This window comes from Uloborus diversus, chromosome 2, assembly GCF_026930045.1.
Source record: "Uloborus diversus isolate 005 chromosome 2, Udiv.v.3.1, whole genome shotgun sequence".
Lineage (NCBI taxonomy): Eukaryota > Metazoa > Arthropoda > Arachnida > Araneae > Uloboridae > Uloborus > Uloborus diversus.
The window spans coordinates 18,611,553-18,634,144 of NC_072732.1; the positions used below are offsets into that span (position 1 = coordinate 18,611,553).

Genomic DNA, 22,592 nt, shown 5'->3' on the forward strand with positions numbered 1-22,592 from the left:
TTAAACTTGCTTTTGACTTTCAAAACCAGTGAGCAAAAACTATGTCTAAATAAAGTGGGTTTAATCAAGCAGGGAAAGCTCGATTCAAATCCTCGCCTGTTTCATAACAAACTAGTTGTGCAATCGCAAAACGAAGGAACAAGCGCGGATCTCAAATACATTATTGAGTAATATTTCTCCAGAATTTAACACGCCATTTGCGACAGGAAACGAACAATCGCTTTCTCCTTCGAGTGAATTATTGTTTCAGTTTTGGAGAAACATCTTTTCCACTGCATATTCGGTTCGAGATCATTTCCGGAATAAACAAATTTTCCTCAAGGCGATCGATCTATCGATGAACCACAAAATTTGAATATCCACTTGAAGGAAATTATGGCGGACACAAATGACGACGACTCATCGCAGAGTTCTAGTGAGTACACGACGATTTTATTCGATGCTTATTACGACATCGATGTTCATATTTACAAAACATCGATGTTTACGATTTATTGAAGTAGATCAAATCATCGATGTTTACGATTTATTGAAGTAGATCAAATCATCGATGTTAATCTACTAATAAATCGCAAACATCGATGATTTGCTATCGATTTGCAATATTCATTTTTCAATTATTTTACTCGTAAGGAAAGCAGGGAAAAAAAATCATAATCTATGTTACATTTTTTCATCTCAGTTTCATGCACCACAAAATACATATATTTAAAGCTCATTAAACGGATTGCAATTGGTGATGATTCTTTATTCAGTCCCATAAGAAACAAACTAACCTTTACCATTTTGCTCAGTTTTTGTATAGATATACTTTAAATCCTACCAGGGGCTAAAATTCTAAATTTTAATTCTAGCTTTTAGAGGGAGACTTCTCTTCACGCATTATACAGTAGAATCTTGATAACTCGAAGTTTTTAACTCGAATATTCCTTTTTCTTAAAGTTTTCATCAGGTCCCAAACTTTTCAAACCCTAGAGACTGCTGTGGAAACTTCCCATAACTCGAACGATTTAGCAGGTCCCTTGGGATTTCGAGTTATCGAGAGTTGATTGTTATATTCTCCCCAGTACAATCTTGAAGGAAAGATATGAGTAAATTCTGAGGGAATCTTGCACTGAATTTTAGATGATACCCACAAGGAAAAAACAAACAAACTATATTTAAATGTATATTTTTGCACAAAAATATAGATTTGTTTCCATTAAAATACTTTCACCTTGCAGCTTTTAACTCATCATGGCAAATCTATACGAATTTTTCTAACATATGTAGCACAGAATTTTAGCTTATTATTATTGTTGAATGTTGTTGTTGTCTTGTGCCAGCTAGGCTGAAAATTAGGGGTGCGCTGCTTCACTTTTCCAACTGAACCACCATTTGGTATGAAGTCCGACTTTCACAGCACACATGCCATAAATTAATAAAGTTAGATGGTAGGCAACCATTCACATCATAACACATTCACACAAAGAAAGGACAAGAACAGAAGAGGAAAAGTACATCCATGCCCAAGTCCGGATTCAAACCCGGACCTCCCCATTGCAGTCAGACTCCAGGGTTTGTACTCAATTTCAGAAATAAAATGAAGGAGTTTTGAAGGAGTAAAATGAGATTTTGAAGGAGTACTAATGGGCTGTCTTTAAATATGATTGATGTCACTTTTTTTAAACATATTTGACCCATTTCCCCCTTTGTCACAAACTGTCACACTTCTTGTCACTCATCCTCTTGTTTCTTGTCACATGCCATATTTTTTATAAACATATTGTTATACTAACTGTCTGATGTCACTTTTTGACACCCACTCTCTTCGCCTTGAACAATTTCATTAACCTGTCTCCCCCTCAAGGCATGACATCACTTGAGGACGATCCTTTTTACGATACTATAACTGCAAATTGTTTTTTTTTTTACATAATCACTAAATATAGTTCATCTAATTATGCATTTTTACATATTTAAATAATAATTAGAAACTGACTTTCGCTGCTGAGAGTGGGTGAAGGGAAAAGCAGTAATCATAAAACTTGAAAAAATAACCAAGCACCACTTAAGCAAGCTTTACTTCACTAATGAAATGTCTTAGCCATCTAATAATATTCTCACCTTCAACTTTTATGACCTCTATGACCAATTTGTAAATCACATCTTGTGAAAAAAAATATACGAAATTATTACATTAAAATCACTCTTACACCTTCGCCCTTGTGACGAAGTTAAGTTGTTGACCGAAGTATTTTAAGTTACTGCCATAGAAGAAGATTATGTAGTGTTGAACAAAAAAAAGAAGGAGTTTTGAAGGAGTTAAAACCAAAATGAAGGAGTTTGAAGGGTCCTTCAAAAAAATTTCCTAAATGAAGGAGTATTGGAGGGAGCGTACAAACCCTGGACTCCTCTGACCACTACCACTAGACAAGGTGGTTGGCTTTATTGTTAAATGGTAACGGTTAAACGTAAACACAACGCAGTTGAAAATTTCCAATTTTAAAATGTTTGGTTTAATTTCATTACTAGAACATGATTTTGCAAAATGTATGATAATTTCAGTTGAGCTGAAAGTTATATAAATCTAAACGGTCAGAAAAAAGCTTACTGAACCTCCATTCACTCAGAGGAAAGGATATCCACTATAATATTAAAATCTGTTCGCGTCTGTCTGTCTGAAGATCTATCTTCTCGAGAACCGCTGCGAATCGAGAGTCAAGCGAAATACCGATGAATTCGAAATTTTCCAAAGAAAACAATAGGATCAATTTCGTAATTGTGCGACTTTAATTAGCGGAGACATTAATTAAAACGTTAATTAACATAACGTTATTCAGGAATTTTTATTTCTTTCCTGTTGCCATTTTGCATATGGGTGAGCAAGTAAAATTCTAATAATTGTTTTAAAAGATCTTTTTGGCTGCTGTCCAAATCTTAAATTAACGTTTCCCCCCATCTAGAATTTCATTTTAAATTAGTTTAAAATTGGTAGCCTTTATTTTATCGTCTGTCCTTTTTTTATTTTTTACATTCAACGTTCTTAACTCTTTTCAGCATATGAAAGTTGTTTCTTTTGCTATGTTTATTGATTGTAGTGTAAGTTTATCATTCACCGGTCTCATATTTTGGTACATTTAGAATGTGCGACTAATTATGTTTATTTTGTAGGACTTTTTGACGTTACATGGGTGAGTTTTCGAAGTGTAATAGCTCTATTTTTCCTTCCTGTGTCTATTTTTGAAATACAGTTTGTATCGTTAAAAGAACATGTTAAACTAAGATTGTTTGGATTTCTTTAAGTGAAACAGAGTTGAACAAAAGGTGGGATTTTTTAAGGATTTTAACTAAAGCTAAATTGGAATCTGATGTCTTGGTATTAAATTAATGCTTATTGGTATTTATTTAGTCTTTGTGCTTTAGTTTCAGGTAATCAACCAAAAAGTGTGTGTCATTTTATGTAAAAAGCTGATTGTAATTGCACATAAATATTTCAGATATAGTCTATCAGATGTAATTCATTTTAATGTGATCACAGATTATACAGTTGATAATGCATATATTTTCATCTTTTGTGCTAATTAAAAATACTAATAACTTGTGTCATTGAAACCATGATTAACGTTAAAGAGATTTTTGCCAAAAATATGATGCACTGGTGTTTTGCAAACCTTGCATTACGCGTATTTATTTACTCCTTAGTGCTTTAGAAACTGATGTCAGAGTAATACAAAAACATCAATTGGACATCTCTTTCATTTTTTAAGTAGCCCGTGCAACGCCGGGCACGCAGCTAGTCTAAAATAAATTCTGATGGTAGAAATAGGTGTCTAACAGAAAATCTAACTTAAAGTAAAAATAAGACATGTCCTTGCCAAGTAAAATTAAGTAATAGGGCCATTCCACCGTCACCGTTCAGGACAATCAGACTCAATAATTTTATCAACATTTTGCAAAAGATCTAATATTTTAATTAAACAGGAGTAAGAATATTTTTTAATCTTTATATTTGATACGAAGGTATTCTTGACATATTTATATTAGTATTAAATAATTTTACCAATCAAAACTTAATACTATCAGCCAGGGGCGTGCGCAGAACTTTAGTAATGGGGGTACCACTTTTCCAATAAACCTGGTCATTTAGATAACTTCCGGAAGAGGGCGCAGGGCTGCCGCGAGGTCAAAAATTTAGGTAAGGTGTATGAAATTGGTGCATCAGATATATTTTTTTTAAAGCATTTTAAATACAGAGAGAGAATTTAGTTTCTGGTTTAAAATGGAGTTAGGGAGTCAAAACTAAATCCGAGTATTAGGAATATAAACCTAACCAAAAAACATAATATTCACTCAGAAATGAGAAGGTGCGAGAATGTTTAAAAATTGTAGTCTTAAAAACGCATTTTAGACTATGTTTGGTTATGTTTGGGGGGGGGGGGGGGGGAAAGGTTCAGGGATGCTTCCCCATCCATTTTTCAAAATTGAAACATTCAAAAATGCAATTATTACCTCCCATTATGTAGGGAATCTCTATCCCAGAAATTGCTTGAAATTGTAGTCCTAACTCTACAACTTTAGACGATCTTTAATGATGTAGGGAAGAGAGATTTGGGGGCTCTCCCTTGGAAAGTTTTTTAGCTATTAAAAAGTGATTAAAATTAGCTACTAAAACGAAGTTTTTAGAGCACCTTTGGTAATGTTAGTGTTAGGAAAGTTCGCAAACTCTTCCTCGGCATTTCTGGAATTGAAATTCTAGAAATGCAACTGGTAGATGATCTTCGCTGATGTTATCAAGGAGTTCAAGCACTCTCCCTAAGAAATTTTTTCGACATTGAAGCCCTAAAATCGAAATTTTTGACGATCCTTGAATGATATTAAGTTGAAGGGTGCTTCGGGGATCCCAGAAAATTTTGACAAATTAAAAGTCCTAAAAACGAAAGTTTAGACAATCACTAATGATGGATAGGGTGCTTCTCTGGTAGATTTTGGAAGGGGGTTTCTCAGGGATTTTAGTGTTAGCGCTCTCTTTGAAGTTTTTCAGAACTGACGTCCTAAATATGTAATTGTAGGCCATCTCTGATTGCGATAGGGGAAAGAATGGGGCTTGGGAACTCTCCACTAGACTTCTTTCAAAATCAAAGTTTCAAAAACCCTCTTCTGTACTACCTTTTGATAACATAAAATGAAAGGATAAATTTTGGGGACTTTCCTCCCTTGCTTTTCTTTGCTATGTCCCGATCTTCTTTTTTGTGTCAATTATTGATATAAATATTGTGGAAACCCTTTCCCGAGATTTTCTTCTCCAAAACCATTTGAGTGCTTTTGTTTTAAATAGTGAAATTTTCTATTTCCAGCCTGATATTTTGTTTATTTATTTATTTTTGTTTAAAATACGAGCGTTTGCGGTCTCAGTAAAAATACTTTTAACATTTTTGACTGATGGTACCTTTTAGAGATACAGGAGTAACTCTCACCAAGAGTGCAACAAGAAGACGGGCCGTAATTGGTCAAGATTATTTCAAAAAAATATCATAGAGTTATTTTTTCAAAGAATATTAGCTATAATAGAGCTAGCTGTAAGGATAAGAGGGCAAGCCCAAATGCCCCCCCCCCCCCTTAAAAGAAAAATTTTTTTTTTGTGCATGGCACAATTCCTGGTTGCTTAATACTTCCACACTGCAGTGGCGAATCTGGGAGGGGGTCAGGGATGGCTAATCCCTCTTTTTGGAAAAAGGGGGGGGGGGGGCATTTTAACTCTGATTGGGAAAAGACGTATTTTGAAACATTACTCAAACAAGATACAGGTACACAGTTCACACAATGTTACAAATTAAAAGAGGAGCAAAGTCCTCCCAGAAACTATACATGTTACCCTTAAGACCCCTTTGAAAGTAAATGTAACTATACATGTTACTTCCATTAATGAATTTCTATGAAATGGTGTGGGGGAGAGGGCGCCATCCTAGAGTTCACCGGGAGGCTATAGACTCCATAGGTTAGGCACTTAGATTCAAAAATATCAAAATTCAAATTAATTTTTTTTTTTATGACTAAGTTCTCTGCTCTAGAAAAAAATTTCACGAAACCCCAAATATTTGTGAAACCAATCACTGTGATGAACCATGACTTGATCAATGTAAAAAAGCATAAAATTCTTTATGCTTTTTTCAGTTTTAGGGGGGTGACCCACTTCCCCCAACCAACCCCACTTCTGAATTTACTTGGGAAATTTTGCTTCAGTATATTTAACCTGTAATTTGCATATATATAACTGTAATCATTGTTCTGTATTTACATTTAAGAGCAATAGTTTACATCCAACCTGAACAATTATGTCCAACGCCAAGCTAATATTATTTATTAAATAATATTTTTTTATAATATCATTTGAAAACTGAAATATGCTTCAATCACAAGTTTACTTAAGAATTAAGCTGTTTTTAAAATGAAAATGTAAGCCAATTCACAGACTTTTAACAATTTTTAAGTGAACTATCATTTTTACTATTTGTGTGTTTACATGCATAATGTTTTCTTCATCGCCAAGGAGAGATAAGCAAACCTGTTTTGTAGGGCACCCCGTTCTCTTCCTAAGGGAAAGGCCTAGTATGTGTCTCAAATAGTTTTAAGGTTCCGATTATCGTTTCATTCAGGGGATAAAGTAAGTATCTTGTAAATAAATTTAATCGTTTTAGATCAGTTTATATTTGGTAAATGGAATTAAAACTGAGAAATTTTCTTAATTTTTACGTCCGAGACCATGGAATTGCCCAGGTAGTCATTTACCTCAGCTGGAAATACAGTGGCTCGTACACCTACGACTTTCAATGAAATAGGACTCTATCTATTGGTTAGAATTAATATTTCGGAATAGGTATTTAATTATAAGATCTATGATCAATTTTCAACTAAACTACATGAATTTTTTTTTAAAAATACTAAAACTTAACTTTTTAAAAATCAAAAACCAAAAAAGTGCCGGAAATTTTATCTCACAAAAGTCTTCGTACACTTTAAAAAATGTCTATATATTACTGAATAATCTAACTTTTTATTAAGTTATTATTTAGTAGAATATGATGCAGTATCAACAACACCTTTTAACATCCGGGAATAGATTTCATTCTTTTTTCTTCCTTTTTTTTTGCGTAATTTCTGAGTAAGTGTTCAACCACACTCCGAGTCTTACTGTTTCTAGCTCTATTTTCGTTTCAAAGCCGTATTTTCGTAATCTAGCCTCCAGATATCTCTAAATATGCTACATTAAGTTCAAACCTGGAGATTGAAGGGGTATTTTCTAAACTTTAGGACAATTTTTGAGGCACTAGACGCAAATGTTGAAAACCGTGTGCTTCTTATCGTTACCTTGATAAAAAAAAACAAAGTTGTTTCCGACAACCAAATTTTAGGCTAAGAGTTTAAAATTGGTTTTTAAATATTTAAACAAAGAGTATGATTAATATTTTCATCAAAAAATTCCAAACTACCAAGTCCTGGTTCTGATATACACCCTCACACAAGAACACCTTCACTGTCCTGATTAACTGCTCCAACTAAGTTCTTAAGATTAAGTTCCTAATTTTTTCTTCTATTTACAATTATACAATAATTTAACCAAAAATGCTGAATTCATTTTTATCTGTAAGTAGGACATAATTTCAAAACCTTTTGAGCTTATTTATCATTGATTTCACGACGAAAAGCGTAAGCTTTCTGCTTTTCGCACGATCAAGAAAATTTCTGCGGGAAGAGGTCCTATTTAACCCAGCTAATCAGAGAACTTGGCGAACAATTTTAGGTGAAAATTAAATGTAAAAAATTTTCATTTAACTCTGCAGAAACTTTTACAGCACTCAAATGCAAATTGTTCATAATTTTTTTAACTGTAAATCTCCGATCACGCTATGTCAACTTTGCCGGTTGACCTTTTCTTACCTTGTTTTCAGTCGGATTATTTTTTTTAAAGCATTTTATCAAGCACTTTACTATAGAATGGAATAAATTAACTAATTTAGAGACATTTCAAACCAATTTACCGCTAATATGAGGAAAAAATTCAAATTTCGAATGGTGTTTGTGGTTTTTTACGATTACCAGCCATTTTAAAGAAATAAGCACAATATTAAGGAATATCTAAATAAACAAAAAATTAAAGCCAACTGACTTTTAAGGGTCAACACAATGCAAAAATAACAAAAAAAAAAAAGACACATGATAAATTTTAATCATGAATTTATTCGAAAATATTTGAGTGTACGAAGACTTTTGTGGCGTATTATTTCTCTGTCTCTTCGTTTTTTGACCCATTTCAAAAAGAAGATCCGTCAATATCTTGAAAAAACAACATTGTTTTATTTAGAATGACATAGGAATGATGTGAAAAAATATTGGACTTCATATTTGAATTCAGTTTTGCGTTATTTCGATTTTACTAAAAAATTTCAAAGTGTACGAACACTTTTGAGAGCCACTGTATGTGGGTAAGTCAGGGCCATAAACAGTCTGGTTCAGACGATAAATGATCTTATTAATAGACAATGATATAACAGCATATATTGCGCAACAAAAAGGAAAATACGGCAAGTCAATTACATGAATCATAAACTCTGCCATTGAAAACTAATTTTCGATTTCGAACTTATCGATTGACCACAGGCATGTTTGTTTGTAAACATTGAATGCTTCACATAATAATCACAGTGATAATCACAAACTATACTTACATTTTTTTATAGAAGAAAGAAAAGCAGACGATCGCTGAAACTTGAGATCCACAGGCAATTAATCTAAATAATAGTTTAATAAAATCAAAATATCCAGAAATGTCTCAGAGTTGATTAAAAAGTTTTTGTGTATGGTAACAAGCATTGCCAATTTCAAGAATCAAGATTGAATTACATCAAACATTTAGTTAATGCAAATTTGGCGTGTATTTACAAAGCGTAATATGCAATAATTTTTTAAATACGATGTTCGACCTGCATTGTAATTTTTGATAGGTAAAAGTATTTCTGGATTTCGAAGCTGTTTTTTGTTTCATTAATTTTTGCATTAAAATATGGCATCACCTTTTGTTGTTGTCATGTGATTCGTTCTTCTGCTCAGCTGTGCTGCAAAGTTTTCATAAATAACTAAATCTTTGATAAGTTGAAAAATATCTTCCTGTTTTTCGTGAGGTGATCATGGAGATCTCTCAAACTACAAAATTATCAAGTCTGTCGGATGATATTGAGAAAGAAGGTAATATTTGATTTCATTCGTCAAAACAAGTAGTATTGCTTTTCAGTGGGCTACAGAAAGTGTAGTAAATGTTTTCTTATTGTAAAACGTATGAGACTTGATAAATTAGAAGTTGTCTGATGCATCTGCTCTGTATTTATTTGAGAAAATAATTATGGTATTAACATATGCTATGAATTAGTATTATGCTAGCCCTTGATATAATTAACTTTCTTCTGATGAAGGAGGGATGTGTATCTCTATCCAAAAAATTATTATGTACTAAAAGCGTGCATGGAATTATCGCACACTAAAACATTTTTTCATTCATATCAACATCGCAACTAGAGACGTACCGAGTAGCACTTTGGCCGAGTACCGAGTACTCGGCCTTTTACTACTCTGCCGAGTTACCGAGTACCAATTATGTTTTAAGTATAACCACTGACACACATGTGATGAATTTTGAACTTATTGGAATAGTAGTATAGACCTCCTTGTCCATATAATAGTTTTTTAAAACTAAATTTCAGCTGAAATTTAAGTACGCATTACACAAACAATTTTGTTTGTGTCAAAAATTTTACAAAAATTTTTTTTTTTAAATAAATAAATAAAAGGTATGATAATCAAGTTGGAATTAAAACAAATTACAGTAAAACCCCTCTAATGCAGACACTAACAGGACAATTTTTTTTGTATACCTTTTTTGCATAATTTTTAATAAATAAGTTTTATTTACTTTGGGGACATTAAAATAAAGATTTATTCCATTGAAGCATTACAAACTTCATTATTCTCAAAATTTAAATTTGACTTATAAGTTTTAATTGTAAATGATTGCAGAATATAATGCTTGCTCTTTTTTTTTAAATAAATTTTAGTATCTGTCTTGGACAATATTCAATTTTTTGCAACTACTCGGTATTGGCCGAGTACCTGATCAGAATTTCGCCGAGTACCGAGTAGTTACCGAGTTCTCGGTACGTCTCTAATCGCAACACTATACGATGATTAAAATAAAGAATCAATTCAAGCCCCTCTCTCTCCTACCATTCATAATAAACATAGACTGCATGTGAGTAAGCTGTATGATGCGCACAAAAAAAAAAGTATTTGTTGTTAACCTAAAATGGAATTTTTGTGCATTACAATGCACAAAAATTCATTTATGCAGTGTGTAGTTTTTTTTTAAGGCAAACATTTAATGTTTTACTTTGGAGACATCGCTTCATGTACAGTATAGTCCTCATTATCTGAGCCCGTATTATCCAAGTTGCCCCTTTAACTGAGGTGTGAATTATTTTCAAGGATTTATTTTTGGTCTAGTTTATTTTCATATTTGTTTTGAAACCTACTGTCGAAACATTCTAAATTTTATCTTCCAACCACTCTGAAAAACAAAATCCTTCTTTTTCACTCCAGAAATTCCAATGAAGGTAGTGAGTAATGAGCTCTTGAATTGATGATAAAATTGCCTCTGAGCCAAACATCAACAGAGATATACTTGAATGGATAAATGAGGACAAACAACACAAGATTACTGATGATAGAATGATGGTAAATGTCATAAATAAGAAAAATGAACCTATCAAAGATGATGAAAATAAATATATAAATTTACTCTCATAAGGATGGACTCAGGGGTCTGGCCAGAGGAAATTTGGGTCCATTAACGGACCCTTCACAAAAATCTGAACATCCAAAACGGACCTTTCACAAAATCCCAACCAACCAAAACGGACCCTTCACAAAATTCTGATAAACAAAAACGGATCTTTCACAAATTTTTTATTGGAAGATCAAATCTCAAATCAAAATAACACAGCATATTTCCAACGATAATGTTTTTAACCTTTTTAAAGTTTAATTAGAGATATTAACTTATACAAAATCTGTGCTAATTTTGCAAAAGAAAAAAAAAGGCGCTCTTATGAGGCTCCTTCAAGCGATAAATAACTACTAAGGCCAAATAAATATAATGCTTGTTGTTGATTTCTATGAAAGAAATTAACAGCTGAAAGTCAGTTTGGTTTATAATTTTGCTTGTTTGTTTTATGCAGCGGTGTTGTTGCAAACTTCTCTGAAAAAGTTAGTTGTAAGCACTTTTCTCCACCCCCCCCCCGCTCATGATTTAATAAACAATAATATACAGGGAAATGAACTTAGAACTGCAAAGGATAGTAGGGATGGGGGGGGGGGGGAATGTGATCGCTTCATTTAGGGTTACCAACTTTAAACTTATAGCCACTTAGCGTGTGGCGGGGTGATGTTTAATTGATATTTTGTTAGAAAGTTATATGGGTTTAAATTTTCGATGCTAAAAAGGATAATTAATTTTAAATCAACTCTTTTTCATCGTTTTTTTCTTTAGATGTCTACATTTTGAAAAACGCAATCTTTTTAGATTCGATATGAGAATCCTACTTTATTCTTTTTTCAAGCTAACTTTGCTTTTAGGATGCAAATAAATGAAAAGTCTCTTTATTTTTGTAACAACGCTCATTTTAAGTTTTTGAAGCGGAATTCCATTTTCTTTTATGAGTCAAAAATTTAAATGCTAAATCGATGGTAAATTTTTTTATGTATTTATTTATTTATTTATTTATTTTTGATTCAACTGTGTCCAGACATTAATGAAATGTTTATCATAGGACTCTAAAGTGCAATTCTAAAATAATTTTATAAGAAATATTTATTTTACAAGCCATTTTTATACCTTTCATGTTTTTATTTTGAGGATTGCGATCTGTTTGCATCCGCTATGGGAATCTGATTTTTCAAATTTTCAATGTTTAGTACGCTTTGTTAAGAGGTAAACTATTAAAATATTTGTTTATTTTTGTAAAAATCATGGAGTTTATAAATTTTTAAACGAAATTTTATCTTTTTTTAACAATGTCTTGGTTCAAACAGTTAAATGCTGAACCCCTGCCTGAATTTCTTTATTACAATTAATTTAAATACTATATATATAACATTTCTAGTATATTTTAACATAATGTAGAATGGTAAATAAATATTGATACTTGAGGGATACCCATCTCCCAAAGAGCGATTCCGCCCTCCCATACTCCAATACTCGAGAAACACTCAAGAATGATATTCCCAACAGAAAAGAGGGAAAACACTCAACATTAAGTGTCAATGATGCAGTTTGCGCCATCTCAAAATTCAAAAAATTTTGTTTTTACAAAAAAAAATTGCAAAATTTGATTTTTTACAAAATTAATTGATTTTTCACAAAAATACATGATTTTTCACAAAAAACAGACTTGGTGAAAAATCCCAGACAGACCCCTGGGACTTAAAGCTAAAAAAGTGCCGTTGAATATATATATAATTGCAACCGGGGCGGACTGGCTCACTTTGGTCCAGTCGGCAAAATAATATTTTGACCCACTTCTGTAAATTAGTCGAGCAAAGACATTAAACTACCACTAGTTCCTATTTTTCTTTAAGTTTCTAAATCAAGATTTAAAGTTCTAAAATAGAAAATTGTGAAACGTAAAATATAGCTAACACTGACACATTTTTTTATGTGTCTTGAATTGATATGGATATAGGCCTGAAAAGTCGCATCTTTAGGCTTCTATACTGACAACATAGGAAGGACACGAGGAAAGAGATGAGGAACCGGGTAAATCCTCCCAGAAATTTTTTAAAATTGGGGGTTGATCTATATAGGCCTAAGAAAAGAATCGGGACACAGGGTTCTAGTTCCCTTCCAAGCGATATTTTCAAAGTTGATGTCAAAAAACACAATTTTTATAATTTTCGGTAGCGTTAAAGGAGAGGGAAAACAAGGGGTTCCCCCACAGTTTTGTTTTCTTTTTTTTCTTTTCAAAATTGAAATCCATTTTAGTCTATCTTTGTTGACAATAGAATGTCGTTAGCTCTTCCCAAAAATTCTCCGAAATGGGAAGTTTTAGAAATGCAATTTCAGGCTACCTTTAGTAAAATTAATGGAGCAGCATAGGGAGCTAGCTCTCTACAAAAACGTTTAGAGTTTGAACTATTAAAAAACGCAAAACTAACTTTGGTCATGTTTGAGAGAATAGAAGGGTTAGTGATCTCATTTGGAAGCATTTAAAAACTGAACGATACTTGATCCAATTTTAAACTACATTTCGTTACTATAGGGAATCTGGCGACTCTCCTTCGAAATTTTCCGGCATTGAAATTTTAAAAATATAATCTTATAATATATTTTGAAACATTGAAAGGAAAAGAGAAAGGTTTCCCCTAATATTTTTTAGAAGGGCACTGTGCCCTTCCACTTTTAAGATAACCTTCGACCCCCTGTCCTTGAAAAGTCATTCTTTCGTTTCAATCCTTTATCCACAAGAATCTGATTAGAATATGATCTTGATTATGAATTTTTGCATTACCTTTAACACTAAACATCAAAAAGCTTTTTAATATTTTAAACATAATTACTATTGAAAACACTTGAACTTTGTATGTACCTAGTACACCAAAAAGTGAAAGAAGCACCTTTTTTATTCAACAAAACTTCTCTACCCTTTTATCCCTTTTATCTGAAAGCGCACTGCACCTTTTTTGGTCTGGAGGAAACACTAGTTCTCTCTGGGCATTTTTTTTTTTTGAAACTGAAATCAATTTTGGGCTATAGTGCAAAATAAAAGGGTTACGGAGCTCTCCCATGCGAATTTCTATAAGTAAAATTCTAAGCTATCTTTAGTGACTTTAAGGGAATGTCTAAGGTTCGAAGACTTTGTCTGGCAATTTCTCGATATTTAAGGGGGCCCGGGAAACAAAATGTGTCAAATTTTGCTTTTTTTTTACTATTTAAAAATTTTCTCCATCTTTTTCTGCCTAAAAGGATGTTTGAATCTTGTTTCTATCTTAATTAGAACGAAAGGTATAATTATTTTTGTTGCATTCTTTTAACTAATATTATACTAAACTTTAAAACTTCAAACGCGTTTCTCTCCGTGATGCAATTTTTCCCGATTTTTCGCATTCAAACTCTTATAAGGCAAGAACTGCTAAAGATAAAGTAATGAAATTTGGAGCATATCTTTTTCAAACAGTTTACTTTGATTTTTATACGATGAATTCGAAAAAAAACCTTCAAAAAATATGATTTTTTTAAAAAAAGTATCTGAATTTTTCGAAATTTTTCTTCAAATATTTTCTATTTTTATTGAATTAATATTTTTTAAAATCGTCGAATAAAAATTAAAACATATATTTGTGCATAGTTTTTTGGAAAAATTTTGAAAATTGACCAAGAATATTTTGAGTTTTAGTAATTTACCCATTTTTTTTAAGAAAACAATAACTAAATTTAAATACTTTTTTTTTTAAATATTTATGTTATGATTTTGCAAATAAAACTGATGATGAATCAGTGCAAAAAATTTCAAAACTCTAAAATTGTTTAATACCGTTTTTTTTTTTCAAAATGTGTCCCGGACCACCTTAAATATGTAATACATAATTTCCTTCTTGGGGCTTGATGCGAAAACCGAGAACCAGGTAAGTCCAGATTCACTAATTTTTGGTAAGACCAATAAATAACATTAGTGTTCGATCTCACATTATTTACGACAAAACAGAGATATAATCTTACATTTGTGACCCGTTGTTGCATCAATCGGAACAGGGGCATTCCAAGGTATTTTTGACATTTATGTAGAGTCCGTAACATGACCTTTTTTGCCATAACTTTTTAATTTACAGTTTGATTTGCAAATTATTTTAATTTGAGCTGGTGTGTTGGTAGGAAAAGATCAAAATAAAATAATATGCTAATCAAACAGTAAATTAAAAAGTTATGGCAAAAAAGGTCATGTTACGGACTCTACATAAATGTCAAAAATACCTTGGAATGCCCCAACAACCAATTCTCCACACGCAAAAATGAATTTTTAAAAAAGGAAAAGTTTGGACTTAACTCATTCCTGCATCAAAGTCCTCAATTGTAGATTTAATAATATCGTGACTTTTGGACTACAAAGGGACCTCATACCTGAAATACCATAGGGACTCAAGGTTGCCAAATGCTCCGCATGTTGCGGAGTTGCTGCGCAAAAATGGCGAAACTCCGCGGCTCCGCAAAAAAGTTCTTTTGCTCCGCATATCCCTGCTGAAGTTTTCCAGCTTAAATTTTGCTATTTCATCATAACAAACATGTAAATATGGGAAATTAAAGATGCTTATACTCAAAGATTGAAATTGTATATAAAGCTGTTTTAAACCTTTGGAAATACCTATTTTCATACTAGTGCTTAAAATAATTATTAAAGCTCTAAAAAAAAAAGGTAAGTGGTTTTAGTTAATTTTATTGATTTTTATACAGAACTCCAAACTGCTCCGCAAAATTTTAAATTGCTCCTCAAAATCAGCACAGATGCTCCTCAAATTGTTTCTCCAAGGTTGACAACCCTGGGACCCCGTTAAGTCTAAGTCTGGCTCTGATTACAACTAATGTTGCTCAAAAAAAAGAAAAAAAAATCTTGCCTCCCCCCCCCCTCCCTTGCCTCCCCTGAAACTCAGGCCAAATCCGCCTATGTTCAGGAACTCGCCCTTCTAAGTCGAAATTTTGTCCTGTTTCAGATTCAGTTTATCGTAGTCCAGACTTGCTTCCCTGATGCGAATCTGAGATGAAAATACTCGTATAGCGATAAATTACATTAGACTAATGAAATCAATTGCCAACTGATAGCATTTAGTTGAATCTGCCGCAACCAGTGAATACCAGGCCAGGGGCGTGTACAGAAATTTTTGAGGCCCGTCACAAATGACTTTTACGGGCCCCCTTCCATTTTGTTAACCACTACGTCCTTGCTATACATTTCATCCCTCATTTAAAAAATCTCGGACCCCTTCAGGATCGGAACCGGGCCAACAGATGTTCCTTCTCCCTCCCCCCAACCTTGTGCATGCTGCTGCTCATGTATCAACACCCCAAAGCATGGCCCACACATTTATAGCAGGGCCGGGGCCGCTTTGTCTAGTGGTGATGGTTAATTGTTGTTAATAGACATACTAATATATGATTTTGAAAGCTCTTTTTTCGTGCCGGGCCCTTTTTCAGACCACGTCGGACCCTAATTTCTCTGGCCCCCTCCCGTTTCCTCAATGTGGGAGCCATGGACCCCAGAGCTCTAAAAACTAGAGAATTTTGACACAGAGAGGAAAGCATTCGCACCTGTGGACTTCGGCTATTTACTTTGGCCCCTGGGGGGGTTAAGGATGGGAGAAAAATAAACCTGCTTCCAAACACTTTTTCCCATAGACTGAACAAATTTCATTTTTTCTTCTATTATTACGCTTTAAAAAATGTTAGATGGGAATTAAACAGGGTTGGCTTTCTGCCGGCAGAAACTGGTTATAACCGGTAAAAACTGGCAGAAACTGGCAATAACTAAAAAGTGTCTTTAAGAACTTTAACTTTACTGAACTTTTAAAGTAGTTACTGAAAGATATTCGTTTAAATAAACTGAGATATTAAACTTCATTTCATCATTGCAAAAAATAAAATCCTTTTCGCTTGATTTAGTTTAGATAGGGAACTTTTCAACTGCAGATGCTTGTAATATTTGCATTAATCTAACAAAGGACAAAATTCATATGGGTTCATAGGCAAGAGGAGTGACATACAGAACTAAACAGACATTACTGATAGTAATTTGCTCGCTTTATATGCTTCATCTAAATTGCTTGTGATTGAAATTATCACGTGCTTCAAGAAGAAAGTGTCAGAATTTTACTTGCCAATATTAACCTAGATTTTGTATGTACCTAATGTCACAGCTTTGCAAAACAAATTGGCCCCATTTCTCGAAATTTATTTTTCCAGTCAAATTTTTACCACAACCCCAGTTACTAGATCGTGGACCAGTTTGAAAAAATATACAATAGATGAAAGTTTCACGAACATTGTTTGTTCCTTGAAGCATTGCCTGCTAGCTCTTCTGTTGCAAAAATATTCTTAAGTTCCTCATTTGTGCACATAAAATTGAGAAAACTTTTTGGATTTTTGAAACCATCTTTTCTAAGAGGCAACTGCAGGGCCCAAACAGTGCAATGTAACAATTCATTGTGCTTTAGTTAACAATTAATTATTTTTTCCATGTATTTTCTACTGCGTGTCAATAATTAATTTTTTGTCATTTTGTGAGTTTTTGCTGCAAATGTGGCAGAAACTGGTTTTTGCCATGCCGGTTTTAACCGGTTTCTACCAGTGGTTTTAACCGCCTTGGCAGAAATTTGCCAACCCTGGAATTAAATGTATTAAGTTCAATAAAAAATTGCTTAAAGTGGCCTACTCGGCGGTTGGCCCAGTCGGGGATCCCCGACTAGTCGACCTGGCCAGTCCGCCCCTTATTGCAACGATAACAGCTGCCTTCTTGTTATCCCTAAGAAAATAGCAAAACATTTCTGCAGAAAAGTGCCAATGTTCTGTAAAACAAAAAATGAGTAAAGACTTTTTTAAGCAATAACTCTAATTCTCCTAAAGTAATGGTCTTTAATTGTTTTTAGGTGCAACTTTTCAATTATGATATAAATTGTGTATGTGGTGTACTCAAAAAAAGATTATATTTGTTAAATACATCGAATTCGCTTAATGGATTATTAGTTAATAGATTATCGTGCTGAATGTAATCCATTTTTAATTGGATTACATTCAGCAGCCGTGCCATTATCAATCTTTTTTTATTTCCCGCAATTTATTCAGATTTTCCTTCCTGTAAAAAACAAACATGAATGTGTAACAACTGGAGGTCTTTCTTGTCATTTCGTTGAAAGGGGTGCTAAGTGTAGAAAATGGTAATTTCTAGAATTTGAAGGAATGCTTCTCTACAGTGTTGTATACATTTTGCCGACCCCACTGCTCATTGTTCCTTCTGCTCACCTTTGCTACATTTCCTTTTTCAGAGAATGAACAATAAGCTTCACCTCTAGAGTCCTAGAGGAGAGCTAAGAGAATAGGAGAGAAATGTGAAAAATCAATTGGTCGAAAGGATCGGGGAATACCAAGCCCTGACGAATCTTTTCCGAGAAGCGCAGCAGGGGTCTCTGCTGTGACTCTTGAGAACTTGCTAGAGACGTACTGAGTACTCGGTAACTACATGGTACTCGGCCAAATTTTGATCAGATACTCGGCCAATACCGAGTAGTTGCAAAAAATTGAATATTGTCCAGACATATTAAAATTTATAAAAAAGCGCAAGCATGTATAATATTCTGCAATCATTTACAATTTAAATTTTGAGAATAATGAAGTTTGTAAAATTCTTCACTGGAATAAATCTTTATTTTAATGTCCCCAAAGTTTATCAAACTTATTTATTAAAAATTGTGTAAAAAAGGTAAGTATAAAAAATATGGAATTTTTACATTAAATTTCTTTTAATTCCAACTTGATTAATCATACCTTTTATTTATTTTTAATTTTAAAAATAATTTTTTTTGTAAAATTTTTGACACAAACAGGATTTTTTTAAATAATGCATAATTAAATTTCAGTAGTAATTTAGTTTTAAAAACTATTATATGGACAAGGCGGTCTAGACTACTATTCCAATAAGTTCAAAATTCATCTCATGTGTGTTGATGGTTCTTCTTAAAACATAATTGGTACTTGGTAACTCGGCCGAGTACTCGGCTACTCTGCCAAGGTGCTACTCGTTGCGTCTCTAGAACTTGCTTATCTAATGCACTCAATCAGAACTTGCAAAAAGTTTCAGATATCCCAATCAGAAGTTTCCAAACTGCTAAAAAAGGAAAAAATCCTAAACGACTGGAAATGTATCAAAAATCGTAACCAAAAGCGAAAACACACTGGAACACAGTGGCGGCGCGAGAGCAAATGTAGACGTCGGCGATGCAGTTTTGCGAGGCCCTTTTAGTCATAAAATATTGTCAGACAAATCATTGAATTCATGGAATTAATTTTTTGTACTAACTATTGGCACTTTGAGTTCCCAATTCACTTAATTGCTAGAACAAAAACATTTCGTGGACTAGTAGCGCAAACAAAAAGTTTTTTTTTTGGTGGTGGGAGGAGGGGGGCGGCACATTGAAGGGGAAAAAAATGACCTGATAGAAAGGGGGGGGGGGGTGTCCTCCCCCGGAAAAAAATTAAAACTTGTAGTTTAAAAACGCCATTTTAGGCTTTCTTTGCTGATGTTAGGGGGAAAAATTTACAGAGGTCTCGGTGGAAATTCCTAGAAATTGAAGCCTTAAAAACGCAATTATAGGCCATATTTATTGACTTTCAGGGTCAGAGACTCTTCCAGAACGATTCTTTTGTTTAAAAAAAATAGTCCAAAATCAATCCCCTGCAAAATCTCGAAATTGAAGATTCAAAAACAGAATTTTAGACAAAATTTGAAGATTTTACGGGAAGGAAAGGAGCTTTTCCCTCGAAAAATTTTGAAAATTATGGTCCTAAAAAACTTTAGCAATATTTTATATTCAGGAGCCAGTTCACTTAAACTTTTTGTTAATGTAGTTTAAAAAACCTAATTGCTAATGATATAAAAGAAAGGCGGTATGGGGTCCCTTGCCCAAATATTTTCTGAAATTCAAGCCTTAAAAATGCGATTGTAAAGCCATATTTTGTAATATTAGGCTCGGTAATTTTTGAAATTCAAGCCACAAGAACAATTTTAAGCGAGTTTCGATGTTGTTTAGTATTTGGGGCTTTAAGCTGGAAATATCGCGAAAACTAAGACCTGGAAACGAAATTTCAGATGCTCCATAATGCTTTCGGTGTGTGTGTGTAGGGAGCTGGGGGAGGGGTGTGTGTTCGGAGGAGCAGCATTTTGAATATTTTCTTATTTTTAGACGAACTTAGGAAACAAGAGAAAAAGAAAAGAAATAGAACGGGGGTGAGGGGAATAGAGTTACTAATCAATAAGCTGTAGCTACTGAATATTTTTAATTCAGGCCGCGACAGAGTTGGGCCCCGCATTTGCTAAGGCTGACTCTGCAGTCTCCGTTGCACGCACTATTTTGATTACTTTTTGTGTCTATTGCATTTAATAAGAGCTTCAATTGAAAACATGGAAATTTCTTAAAACTTTTGAGAATTTACTTCTGAGAATTTTGCGAGGCCCTATCTGCGCGAGGCCGTCGGCAGTCGCCGACGCCTAGCGCCGCGACTGCTGGAACAGAACCAGAAGTGGAAGATGTTCTCTTTTACTGGTTTGCTGAGAAAGGGGCTTGTATCGTTCCTGTTATTGGACTATTGCTAATTCTAAAAGCTTTAGCAAAGCAGATGAGTATAACTGATTTTAAAGCAACAAATGGTTGGCTCAGCAGATGGAAAGAAAAAAACCAAATTTACTCCAAGAAAATTTGTGGAGAAGCTAGTGATGCTGACGAAGCCGTTGCGAATTCTTGGACAAGTGATGTGTTGCCTTCGTTATTAAAAGACTAAAGTCCTTCGCGTACATATAATTGTGACGAAACAGCACTACTACAAAGCAATGCCTGATGGGGCTTTGTGTATTAAAGGTGAAAAAGTTGTTGAGGCAAAATCCCGAAAGACAAACTCACTGTTTTATACTGTAGCAGCCACAAAATACCTCTTTTCGTAATTAATCGAAAACCTGCAATATTTTAGAGGTGTAAAATCTCTTCCAGTCAAGTACAAAGCAAACTCCAAAGCCTGGGTGACAGGCAATATCTTTCAAAACTGGTTGGTGTCTTTTGACAATGAGATGACTAAGATGAAGAGAAAGCTATCCTTTTTTTTAACCAAACCTTCTAATTGATTATAGTGAAGTTGAGGAAGATGAATTTGAAGAAGGATGTGTCATCCCTAAGGCTCCTTCCCTTGTTGAAGTTAATAACGCTTGTAGTAATTTAAGACGTTTCTTGGAAACAAAAACCAAATGCTGTAGAAAATCCACGGACTTGATGCATTCACAGAGCAGTAAGCAGTCTAAAATATCGGACTTCTTTGGCGACAAATAAATGAGTAACATTATAAATAATTTTTCGAAAACTGAGAAATATGTACATTTTACAATAAATTAAGCTCATTTTCATCTAGTTCCTAAATTTTAATGTATTTCATGTACTCCTATTAAATATTAAATTTTTTGTTGATTAAATATGGGTAAAAGTGGTTAAGGTACCCTATTATGGTTCATGCGATTTGAAATGCTTTCTCGGATGAAATTTGGTTGAAATGTCGTAAGGATCTCATCCTGGATAAAGGAATATCCCGCTTATTAGAATAATTTTTCTTGGCAAATTGCTCTTCCATTAAGTGGGTTTGTTATGCCTACTCTTTTTCTTTTCTTTCTTAATACTCTTCACTTTATCCGAGTTAGTCATGGTCCACATTAACTCGGACAATCAGGACTCGACTGTATATATATACTCTCAACGCTCTATATAATGACCTCCTATTACTGCGACCTTTCCATTATAGCGACTGATGCATGAAGTCCCGTTTCCAACTCCATAGATGCAATATTATTTTACTGTCCATTAGAGCATACAAACTGAACCGTTCATTCCAATATAACGTCAAAATTAAGTTTAAAATTTTGTTCTAATCTCAAGACTAACTAACTATTCGAAAACTAATATTTTAACATTATATGTTTCTAAAGGTAAAAATATGTTCATGTAAAAGAATTATTTTTTTGGTATAGGGTAAAAGAAATAATAAAAATCGTCCACAAATGATAGACATATGGAAAAAGTCTAAAAAAAGTGGAAAGCTTCTACAATTGCAGCATAAAATTTTTAAAAAGCGAAAGAAACTCACGCAATTTTTAAAAAATTATTTTGTTAGTTTCTTGATTGTATCTTCTAAAATGAAGCATAACTATGAGAAATTATTCCTGCATGTTCAAAAATGACTTAACAACTTGCAATACGTTATAACGACCGATTTCGTTTGGACGACAGGGGTCGTTATAACGAACGTAAACTGCATATGCATGTATATTTAATGTTTCTATATTTTCCAGGTATTCTAGATGCCACTGGTACCCTACAGCAGCGAGCTAATGAAATTCGATCCCATATGGTCAACTGGATGTCTTACCGTCAGTAAGTGTATCATTTCAATTTGAATTTTTAAATGCTCACCAAGTGGTGCAGTCTGAGAAGGGGGGGGGGGCAGTTGCCTCCCCCCCTGCATCCCTCCTTAATCGGGAATTTTTCGATTTTTCAATTTTATTTTTATATGATAGAAAAACATGTATGAACATCATACATGAAAGTATTTTCGCGATACGATAAGTAGTTTTTTTAAAATTAATTTTTAAAGTTCAAGCGCTTGTGACGTCAAATGGCATAGGAAGTGACGTCATGCGCTCTTCCGATAGGGGAGAAGCTGAAGGGCACGTATTCGACTTCGAAGACGAAACGTAAAAGGCTTATCTCCTCGC

At 33.6% G+C, this 22,592-nt stretch overlaps 2 protein-coding genes across 4 annotated transcripts in view; one reads left to right on the forward strand and one right to left on the reverse strand.

Moving 5' to 3' along the window:
• LOC129217762 (protein angel homolog 2-like) overlaps positions 1 to 8,830 on the reverse strand; it is a 54,730-nt gene extending 45,900 nt beyond the window's left edge. Inside the window, exon 1 of the mRNA XM_054852104.1 lies at positions 8,706 to 8,830. The gene's annotated coding sequence lies outside the window, so the exon portion shown is untranslated. The remainder of the gene's footprint in view (positions 1 to 8,705) is intronic.
• LOC129217763 (V-type proton ATPase subunit H-like) overlaps positions 240 to 22,592 on the forward strand; it is a 76,163-nt gene continuing 53,810 nt past the window's right edge. Inside the window, exons 1-2 of one of the 3 annotated variants that reach the window (XM_054852106.1) lie at positions 240 to 415; positions 22,170 to 22,251. In XM_054852106.1, coding sequence (XP_054708081.1) covers positions 376 to 415; positions 22,170 to 22,251 — 122 coding nt within the window. In that variant the 5' untranslated portion in view covers positions 240 to 375. Of the gene's footprint in view, positions 416 to 9,057; positions 9,223 to 22,169; positions 22,252 to 22,592 lie in introns of those variants that run through there. The other 2 variants (XM_054852107.1, XM_054852105.1) reach the window with 2 other exon arrangements.